At 43.0% G+C, this 10,778-nt stretch overlaps 1 protein-coding gene across 4 annotated transcripts; it reads right to left on the minus strand.

Moving 5' to 3' along the window:
* Positions 1 to 2,996: 2,996 nt before the first annotated feature.
* Positions 2,997 to 8,461, minus strand: LOC132452191 (uncharacterized). Of its 4 annotated transcripts, none has more exons than XR_009524259.1 (8): positions 7,663 to 8,461; positions 7,279 to 7,480; positions 6,440 to 6,735; positions 6,085 to 6,175; positions 5,836 to 5,952; positions 5,325 to 5,733; positions 3,491 to 5,109; positions 2,997 to 3,345 (listed from the first exon to the last, which is right to left on the minus strand). XR_009524259.1 is itself a non-coding variant. In XM_060044660.1 (8 exons), the coding sequence occupies exons 3-8, from the start codon at positions 6,676 to 6,678 to the stop codon at positions 4,850 to 4,852; spliced, it is 1,041 nt and encodes a 346-aa protein (XP_059900643.1). In that variant the 5' UTR covers positions 6,679 to 6,735; positions 7,279 to 7,480; positions 7,663 to 8,461; the 3' UTR covers positions 2,997 to 4,849. The 4 variants fall into 4 exon arrangements, 3 of the variants coding, with proteins under 3 accessions (XP_059900643.1, XP_059900641.1, XP_059900642.1); XM_060044660.1 differs by having other exon boundaries at positions 2,997 to 5,109; positions 5,325 to 5,582; positions 5,658 to 5,733; XM_060044658.1 differs by having other exon boundaries at positions 2,997 to 5,109.
* Positions 8,462 to 10,778: the final 2,317 nt, after the last annotated feature.

The following is a 10,778-nucleotide window of genomic DNA, read 5'->3' on the forward strand; positions in this document are numbered from 1 at the left end:
ATAATCGGGTTAAATAACTTCACATGGTGTGTCTGGTGTGTTTCCAGCATTCGTAGTGTTGATCAGCAGATATATAGTCCGCCAAGACGTTGAGGTTGCTTAGTAACCAGAGACTCTGTCCATGCAAGTGAACGGAGCGTTCCCTCTTCGTCATAACTATCAAACCAAACATCCTTCACATTCACCGAGCGAACATTATGAAAGTAAAATGCACATTTCATAAAAGCATTTATGTTTCCATAAAAGCATTTAATGGCGTAACTATGTTACTATTTCCACACAGAATAAAGAAAGATGTCGGCCGTATGCTTCTGTCCAAGCTCACTACTCTCTGCCAGTGACGTCAGGTCAAGCTCAACGCTGATTGGCTATTGCGGCGCGTATGAGCGTAAAAAGTTAAATTTTTTGAACTCCTCGCGTACATGTACGCGCGTATATGTACGCGCGTATATGTGCGCGCGTATATATACGCGCGTATATGTACGCGCCTCATACGCCCCTACAGCGAGTAAAATGTTGCTTGGTACGCATGATACGCGTGTACGCACCTCATACGCGCTTAAGGTGCGAACACACCAAGCGCGTACCTCGCGTACCATGTACGTGCGTAACGCAGCGAAAATGTTGCTTGACCATTTTGTGTCAAAAATGGTCAGATACGCGCGTATCTGACCATTTAAGGAGTCCGAGGAAGGAAACCCAAACGCCGCCGTGTTTGGATGGATGATAGAGCTTGGATCGGGTTAGATTAAATAATCTCGGATATAAATAACAATAATCGGGTTAAATAACTTCACATGGTGTGTCTGGTGTGTTTCCAGCATTCGTAGTGTTGATCAGCAGAGAAATAGTCCGCCAAGACGTTGAGGTTGCTTAGCAATCAGAGACTCTGTCCATGCAAGTGAACGGAGCGTTCACTCTTCGTCATAACTATCAAACCAAACATCCTTCACATTCACCGAGCGAACATTATGAGAGTAAAATGCACATTTCTCGCTAGAAATGTTTCCATAAACGCATTTAATGGCGTAACTATGTTACTATTTCCACTCAGAATAAAGAAAGTTGCCGGCCGTGGCTGCCATGGACATGGCTGCTCTGGAGTCCGAGGTAGGAAACCCAAACGTCGCCGTGTTTGGGTGATAGAGTTTAGATCGGGTTAGATTAAATAATCTCGGATATAAATAACAATAATCGGGTTAAATAACTTCACATGGTGTGTCTGGTGTGTTTCCAGCATTCGTAGTGTTGATCAGCAGAGAAATAGTCCGCCAAGACGTTGAGGTTGCTTAGCAATCAGAGACTCTGTCCATGCAAGTGAACGGAGCGTTCACTCTTCGTCATAACTATCAAACCAAACATCCTTCACATTCACCGAGCGAACATTATGAGAGTAAAATGCACATTTCTCGCTAGAAATGTTTCCATAAACGCATTTAATGGCGTAACTATGTTACTATTTCCACTCAGAATAAAGAAAGTTGCCGGCCGTGGCTGCCATGGACATGGCTGCTCTGGAGTCCGAGGTAGGAAACCCAAACGTCGCCGTGTTTGGGTGATAGAGTTTAGATCGGGTTAGATTAAGTAATCTCGGATATAAATAACAATAATCGGGTTAAATAACTTCACATGGTGTGTCTGGTGTGTTTCCAGCATTCGTAGTGTTGATCAGCAGATATATAGTCCGCCAAGACGTTGAGGTTGCTTTAGTAACCAGAGACTCTGTCCATGCAAGTGAACGGAGCGTTCCCTCTTCGTCATAACTATCAAACCAAACATCCTTCACATTCACCGAGCGAACATTATGAAAGTAAAATGCACATTTCTCGCTAGAAATGTTTCCATAAAAGCATTTAATGGCGTAACTATGTTACTAGTTCCACACAGAATAAAGAAAGATGTCGGCCGTATGCTTCTGTCCAAGCTCACTACTCTCTGCCAGTGACGTCGGGTCAAGCTCAACGCTGATTGGCTATTGCGGCGCGTATGAGCATAAAAAGTTCAATTTTTTGAACTCCTCGCGTACATGTACGCGCGTATATGTGCGCGCGTATATATACGCGCGTATATGTACGCGCCTCATACGCCCCTACAGCGAGTAAAATGTTGCTTGGTACGCATGATACGCTGTACGCACCTCATACGCGCGTACACCAATGCTTCCCTATGGAAAAATTGCCGATTTTATACGCGTGGTACGCAGGTGACGCGTTTGGTGTGGCCGTACCTTTACACCAATGCTTCCCTATGGAAAAATTGCCGATTTTATACGCGTGGTACGCAGGTGACGCGTTTGGTGTGGCCGTACCTTTAGGCGACTAGAGATGTGTTGCATAGACAATAAACATGCATGCAATTTTTTTATTTTCCAACCTATTTCCCTAGGCAATACCGGTACACTGCATACAGGCAGGCTATACGATGGGCTTATGGAGTTCTTGGCCTGCATATAAGGAAGCCTCTACCCTCCTGTCTGGTTTCAGCCATCAGGCAACAATTTCAGAGTGGTGACCAGACCTATCATGGCTTTCAATGGCCTCGTTTGGATGAAGAATAAAAACCATATTGGCACATACAACATGAATACAATTATTTTTCAGTTCAAGAATTAACTCATGCTAGTTGTGTTGCGATCGCTCAACCGCCTTTAAAATGTTATAAAATACACAGAACATGTGAATTCATATAAAAACAGTTTATTAGGTCATCCCAAGTAATGGGGATCGATTACTGAAAAAAGGGACAGGTTGAAAGGCCTGATAAAGTAAACAAATCAAGAAAAAAAGGGTTAGGCACAAAGAAACCAACATAAAATAATCGTGCAATAGTGTGGTCTTACCTGAGGGTCAGCACTCACACAGCACATTCTCTCACTCACTCACGGACACATACATGCAATGATATCACATAGAGCAGACGCATAGTGATCCAAGAGAAAAGCGCACACAGAGGTCCCTTTCGGATTCTTACAATTTTTTTTATGAATTATGGGGCAAATGGAGCTGTAAAGGAATGATTTGTGCACACAACTAAGTAAAAAACCCAAGCAATAAAAACAAAACATGCGACATGCAGTGAGGCGGTAACCATGGTGATGCTGATAAAGGAATGAATGGGTTACAGCCAAAAATAACCAAGAGATAATGTTAGTCGACAGATGTTAGGGTCAGCGCAAGGGGTTAAAATGTAAGGTTATAATAAACTTCCTGGAACAATCAAAAAACCCAAGCAATAAACAGCACACAAAGAGAAAACAAAACATGCGGCATACAGAAAACCACCACCAAATAAAATAACATATACTTACTATATACATATATACATACTCACAACTAAATGATTGGCCTGTGTGGGGAAAAAAACTATGCTAATTCAATTTTTTGTAGCATGACTGCTGGGCTAGATAGAGGCTGACGGCCTCCTCCTTGGGAATTTGTTTGAAGGATTTGGCGATGGGGGCGGGTGCACAGGCTGACAAATTGGCGCTAACCTCTTGAAGAGCCTTGGGTGAATCCATGTAGCTCTCCCGAAGAGCCTCGATTAATGACGTTGCATAACCTGCAGACATAATAATGATAAAATACTGTATAAAGATCGATGTCACAGATGTCTTGTGCGCTAATGTCAAAATATGATAGAACTGCATGACACTGCCTACCGTATGAGGCCTTCTCTTTGATGGCACAACTACCCAGGCACCTTTTCTAAAACGTGGATATCGCACGCTATACCTCTCCAAACCATCGCTTCTTCGTGCGGTCTCTCTGTTCGCATTATGGTTGTAATTAGGGATGGGCATAATTAATCGATGCTCGATAATTGATCGTTAAGAAATGCGTCGATCAATTTATATTGTTATCGATTAAAAGGACGTTGTGTTGCATACTGTGAGTCTTGAAGCATTTAATTGAATATAACCCTGCCGACTGGTGGAAAGTGAATGGAAGAAGGTTCCCCAGGCTGTCAAAGTTAGCGCGACAATACCTCTGCATCCCCGCAACTTCGGTCCCGTCAGAGCGGGTGTTTTCTGCTGCTGGACTGACAGTTACAAGGCTGCGTTCGCGTCTGACCCCCGAGCATGTTAACATGCTTATATTCCTAAACAAAAATATGTAGGCTGGAGTTACTGTATGCTATGGACGACAGTCACCACCGTATGTGAGTCGCTCTTTTCTTTCTTAATGTGTTGACTCTCGCTCCGCTTGGTGCCTCTTGGAGTCGTTACATTTTGCCAAAACTGATATTTTAGCAACAAGTCCAGCCTTATATATGTTCAATAAGGTATTGCTTTTAGATAGACTAGTTCATGCAATTGTTTGTAAATGGGTGGCTCATCTTTTTGTTGCGAGCCTTTTCCGCGCGCCGGCTGCAGGCATTATATGTCGGCCTTTCCCCCCCCCTTTTTTTTCATAACAGTTATACAGTTTAATGCCCACTTTTAGCCTACTGCCTTTGTTTGATTATTGTTGTCCGATAAGTTCGCTACTTATTGTAATTGGAATAGGCTACAGATTTAGTCTTGTTGAATCGTTTCCAAACCTTTAAGAGCGCCTGTAGGCGCATTGTTCGGACTTTACGAGCGCCGCATAGGCCTATAACCTATAATGCCTGTATTTATTATTTTAAAACTGTTAAACAGTTGTAGGTCTTCAAGTTAACTGTATTGTATTAATTTTGGCCCATACATTATTGTTGGAATAAAGATTTCATTGATAAAAACATTAGAAAAAAAACATAGAAAAAAGTTAATGATTAATCGATAATTGATCGATAACTCTAGCGATGCTCGATCAAGAAAATTTCTTCAAATGCCCATCCCTAGTTGTAATGCAGCGCCGCTAAGAGAAGCCTACAGAATAACACATTTGAGAACACTTTCGAAACCTGGTGTATGTATGATCAAATACGGCATTGTTATTCCATTGGACAGCACTGACCTGCTATACATGCCCTGGTATGAAAACCCAGTGTGCTTGGGTGCGAAGTGCAGGATCAGGGAGTGGAAGGCTTCAAGGGAGTAAGTCTGGTGCTGCGGAGACAGCTGTCGAACATCCTTCAGTAAGGATGTCCTTGTGATGATACCCTCCAGTTTTACTGCTGCCATTGAGCCTGCAAGAGACCAAGATAGGTAGGCACACACACAGCAGACATACAAATAGACAGATATTTTTTCTCCAGTGGAAACACATGAAATTGTCCTGCATATGAATTATAGCCAACATATTTACAGTAAACAGAATGTTATGAGATCCCCAGAGTATGAAATAATGATTTAAATGGAAACCCTGTAGAGCATTCATAATGCCACATACTGTGTACTGTACCTGGTTCCAGCCACTCTTTATCTCGTTGATCCCCCTCCAGAGGGGCATGAGCGCAACTGGAGAAGGCAGGGGTGTCATGGTCGTGGATGTCCTGAATGTGATTCACCAAGCTTCTCCATTTGGCCTCCATCACAGCTGGATTGCCATCAGGGGTTGAGGCTGCAGTCCAGTACAGGTGGTTTACTATGGCTGGCCTCCACAACTGTAGTTGTTCACACTGTCTGTCTTTTGAGGCTGTATCCAAGGCCTTCCCCAGACCTGGTTTAGAACAAATGGTATTAATCGAAATGCAATAACAAAAACTGCTTAAACGTTCCAACAATGGATACATACTTTTCCCAATGTGCCAGACATCAAAATAATGCTGTGTCCCTTCAGGGCACAGCTCTTCTCTCACCCATTTGGCAACCTAAGGAGTAAAGAGCAAACTTTTGTGGATGCTTGCACTGTCTGGCCACGTCCAGCCTCAGTGAAATTCATAAATCGACATTATTTTTCTTTTTGTAAATACCTGGCGATGTCTGTCTGTGATGAGGGTTGACAAATGCAGGTCGTTCCGCCTCAGCAAGCCGATGCTGCGCTTGAGCCCCTCCATCTCACACCAAGAGCTGTTGGGGACCTCTGAGCTCTGCAACATAATATAAGTGTAAGTGTAGCCCTATGCATGGTTGTACACGTGGAAAAGTGCTATATTAAGATGCAGTCCATTTAACAAATTGCAGAGAGTTCATTTCTTTCTGTCTAATAACATCAGGCTTACCTGAACAAGCTGAACATCAACCACCTTGTTTACTCTGTCCTCTATCAATGTGTAGGAGCCGTACTTTGCACAGTGCCCTGGAGAATCTGACCTGGGGATAATTAGAAATTAAAATTATGTTTCAAGTTTTTAATAACCAGTGTCTGTAAAGACAATCCACCATGACATCTGCAAATGTAAACTAAAGCCGCCCTGCATGATAACAAATAAAAAAAAAGTGCAACTGGTCTATGAGCTCTCGCACAAACAAAGTGTGGAGAACAGTATTAGGATACAAAATTAACAATGACATGAGATTATTAAAGTTCATACCCCTTAGTGGCAGCTAGCATAGAATCAACAAATTCTGCTTTACCTGCAGTCACCAGCAACAACTAGGCCTCCATCCATTGCCTTGAGGTCACTAAAATTCTTGGCCTGCTCGTTCTGCCAGGCCTGAATGATGACGGGGATGGTGTAACGGCGCTGATGGCGAAAGAAAGTGCTTGCGCTGATGCACTGAAGGCCAAACAGGGTCATCATCCGTAATGTCTGGGTGGCCAAACATCCAGAGAAATGGATGGCCCCGCTTAAAAGGAGGTTACAGGTTGGCATATTCCTGTTTAGGATCGGCTGGTTTTGCCAGAAACGCTGGTAGCCACATGCACAGACCTAGATATTTAGAAAAAACATGACAATCAGTGTATAACACTCAAATATGATGGCATCATAAACCCACAGACTAAAGCAAGCCTGGTACATACATTGTAAATTAACTGGAAAGACTAATTTGAAAAAGAAGCAACGTCAGCACCAACCAAGCTAGCCATTATAAATCCACAAGATATTAGACTGTTATAGCAACTAATGTGGATAGGAGGATGCACTGATCACTTGCAATGAGCAATGTGGGCAGACAGTCAGGGCTATTCGATTTTAGTAAGATATTCTGATTTTCTAATCAGATATGGCCTGCAGTGTAAACAAAACCCTACCTGCTCTATTTTAACAAATGTTCCTTCCTACTGCACGATTCTACTATCTGACTTCTCACAACAGGCCGGACAGATGGCAAACAGGGCCATGAGCTCCTCTTGGCAAACAATGAATTTGTCAATGCCACTACAACAAAAAAGAGTGCATCTGACATTTTCGTGTCAGATGCACGAAAATGAAAATTCAAAGTTGGTCTATGTTGGCTTTAAATTATCTCACTTTTGGTGGGGGTCACAAGTTTGAGATGGCTCCTCACACAACACCTCCTCATCCTCCTCAGACATCTGGTCTCCTGGTACCCATGATGCATCACTGATGACAGAGAGATCATCTTCTCCATCCGTTGGGTCAGGACTAGTGAGGGGGGTGAAAGTTTGTGTCCCCATGCTGACCATCTTGGGCTTCAGGTTCACTTGCACAGCTGTGGCAGAGTCAATAAACATACCCAAACAGATGACAATCATGGCAAATCTAAGCGGTTATGTTTTGATCTAGGTTATGTATTAATTTTAGCAATGTGTTTGGAAATTTCCTGCATGCATATAATTTGGCAACGTATGTTTTAGACAGCATATCAACCACTAAAAAAATAACAAGATTTACCGTGAGACCTTCCAAGGGGCTTCAAAATACATTGTGTCCCAGTGTCACAAGTGGAGTAGGGCAAGGGGTCCTCTACCGTAGCAGCATTGACACTGTCCGTGGTCTCACACGGTGAGGCATCTGTCAACATCTTGCGTAAATAAATTAGCGTCAGCGACACAGTCACGTCTAAATACATATGAAAGAGGACCGTAATAGTCACTTTCCATCAGGAAAAGGGCAATTAAATCCATCAACTAAATAGAACACACACACACTGTTGTGAAAGCCGCTTGATGAGCGCCAGTGATCCAAACACTAGCCATGGCGCTTTCTAGTTAGATATGACAAGCTTTTGGACATTTACTTCAGGACAATTTTGTTTTGGTTCATATTCATGAATCACGAAATGTTCTTTTCTAATGTCAGACTGATCATGAGTCATGACTGTAGTGGAGGCGGTGTCAAAGGGAATACGGTATATAGTATACACAGGGCTAGCTAACGCACAGCTTGTAAACATTACCATGAGGCTTACCATGGCCAGCTCTCGCTTGCGGCTGGCGGCACTGATCTTGGTGCCTCTCGGTCTCGGGGCAGGGCAGGCAGAGAGATGCGTGTGCACAGAAGGCACGGCGTTCGGAATAAGCTGTGCCAGCCTCTTTAACCCGAGAGATACCATCCTGATATCCCCTTGGTCGTAATCTTCCTCCGTGAAATGAGCGCTGCAGACCTTGGAGTTCTTAGTGACCGAGGGAATAGAAAAATCTGCCCGTCTAACGCGGACAAACTGTACCCACTGTCTGAGGGTTGACTTGTCCTTCGGTTCTGCTATAATTATTACACCCAGCACAAACACAGTTGTACACCATTCTAAAGCTACACCTACCTAACTCGCTATGCTACACCTACCTACCCACCTACCTACCTAACTCGCTATGCTATCTGTCTGCCTGTCTCCCTATCTCTCGGTCTATATATCTATCTATTCTGTCTATCTCTATCTATCTATCTGTCTATCCATCTATCTATATATGTATCTATGTATTTATCTCTTACTTATCTGTCTCTTATCTCTCTCGTACTCTCTACTCTCAATGGGTCTCGAAGGGCTACGTCTGTCGTCTCCCTACCGTGACGTCATGCAACGGTTTCCGGGAGAAATGAGAAGCTATCGCAAACCGCTCCAATATGACCCACTTTTTCGTATTAAATTCCGTTTTGTGATACCCAACCACATTAAATACAATAGGTAACCATTAAAATGTTTATTACCAACACGCAAATGGCGCAAATCCGAAAAAAATAAAACCTGCACCATGGCCTGCTAGTGCAAATGCAGTTAGCTTGCAAGTGGGAGCGACAGCACATGCAAAGCATGTATATATATATATATATATATATATACTTGGATCCAAGTCAAGTACTATTTGACATGAATTAAGTTGCTTGTCAAAGGAAAATTAAATATAAACCAACCATGTATTTGTTTTTCGATGATATATATAAGGGTTGCCAACCGTCCCGTAAAATACGGAATCGTCCCTTATTTGGCAATTAAATGTTGCGTCCCGTATTGAACCAATACGGGACGCAATTTGTTCCGTATTTCCATAAATGTCCAATACACATGTCTGTCACACACACAAATACTAAATCTAACAATAATGATCAAAACAAAACACAGGGAATACTACGGTCAGCAAAATTGTCGCGGCGGGATCTACGCAAGACCCGCTCCGGTCATCTGTGTGTCTGCGCATGCGTGTGGTGGTCACGGTTGCCTAGCGACAGACACCACACACCGGCGCTGCTCACAAAACCTGCGCCTTTTAAAAATGTCCGCTACACCCGATACTCCACCACGTCCTCAAAAGCGTAAACGCTTGCAGAAGTACGGACGTGAGTGGGAAGACGCACATCCTTGGCTGGACAGCGTCAGTGGAGATGTTTACAAGGCAAGTTGTAAAATATGTCGGCGAGTGTTTTCAGTGGCGCACGGTGGGCTGTCTGACATCAGACAGCATGCAACAGGACAGCATGCAACCTTCTTCTCTGCAATAATATCCTCTCTCTCTTTGAGGAAGTTGTAAAGAAGCTGGAGAGTGATGAAACCACCTGTGTTGAGTTATATTCCATCATGGAAAACTTCAAGCAAAAGCTCACACAGAGACGAGATTAACAGTTCTATGGCTACTTAACTAAATTGAAGCTGCAGCGTCTCCGTCCACTTGATGCTGACATGGCAAGGGCAGATTTTACTGCATTCCTCAACACAGCACTCTCATATGTTGAGAAATGGTTCAAGTTTTCTGAAGACTACTGGTTGTTCTCACTGCAACCTCTCTCTCTGCACCATGGCACCATGACCTTTACTGACATTGAGAGGGTGACCACCAAGCTCAACCTCATCCATAAAGTCAACATGGATGAACTTTATGATGAATGCTCCACAGCAAAACCCATTCTGAAGAGGCTCAAAGAAGATGCTGAAGATGAATGGAAGTCCAAAGGTGTGGCTGCCAGGTGGGTGGCTCTCTTTCGAGTAGCTGACCTGCCAAACATGCTGTCTATCACCAGACACAGCATCCCAGCATCCACTGGATGTGTGGAAAGGATCTTCTCCAGAATGGCCAACAAATGGAGTGACTGCAGGAACAGGTGCTCCACAGAGCTCATGAGAAGTGAGCTCCTGATCACTCTCAACTTTGAGCAGTCCTGTTCAGAGTTTTACAACAGCGCTTTGAAAGACAAAGAGTTACTCAGTGCTGCAAGGAGTAACAAGAAGTACACCTGGAAAAAGAAGTAACAGTTTTGAGGGGAGGAGTAATGTTGAGGGAAGGAGTAATGTTTTGCACTTTCTTTTTTACATAAGTTTATAAGTGTTTTTGTTGTTTATTTGTACTGTTTTTTTTTGTGAAATTTTTCAAAGAGAGTCCCTATAGTTATGCACTTAAAAAGTAACATGAAGTTCTCCGTTTATTTAGTTTATATTTTAAAAGTTCATTGCTGCACACGCCACACAGAGATTTCATTCAAGATTTAATTGACTGCACTTTATAAGAGAATGTTATGTGGTAATAAAGCATTTCAAGATTTAAGTATGACTAATTCCTTTCTTGATCAACCCTTTACTA

The sequence above is a fragment of the Gadus macrocephalus genome, chromosome 23, assembly GCF_031168955.1.
Source record: "Gadus macrocephalus chromosome 23, ASM3116895v1".
NCBI lineage: Eukaryota > Metazoa > Chordata > Actinopteri > Gadiformes > Gadidae > Gadus > Gadus macrocephalus.

Excerpts from the sequence above, each read along its gene's own strand:
- LOC132452191 (XM_060044658.1), bottom strand. The coding sequence starts at position 6,678 with ATGCCAACCTGTAACCTCCTTTTAAGCGGGGCCATCCATTTCTCTGGA. Across the intron at positions 6,176-6,439 it reads GTTGTTGCTGGTGACTGCAG|GTCAGATTCTCCAGGGCACT; the intron begins GTAAAGCAGAAT and ends AATTATCCCCAG. Across the intron at positions 5,734-5,835 it reads TCACAGACAGACATCGCCAG|GTTGCCAAATGGGTGAGAGA; the intron begins GTATTTACAAAA and ends TTTACTCCTTAG.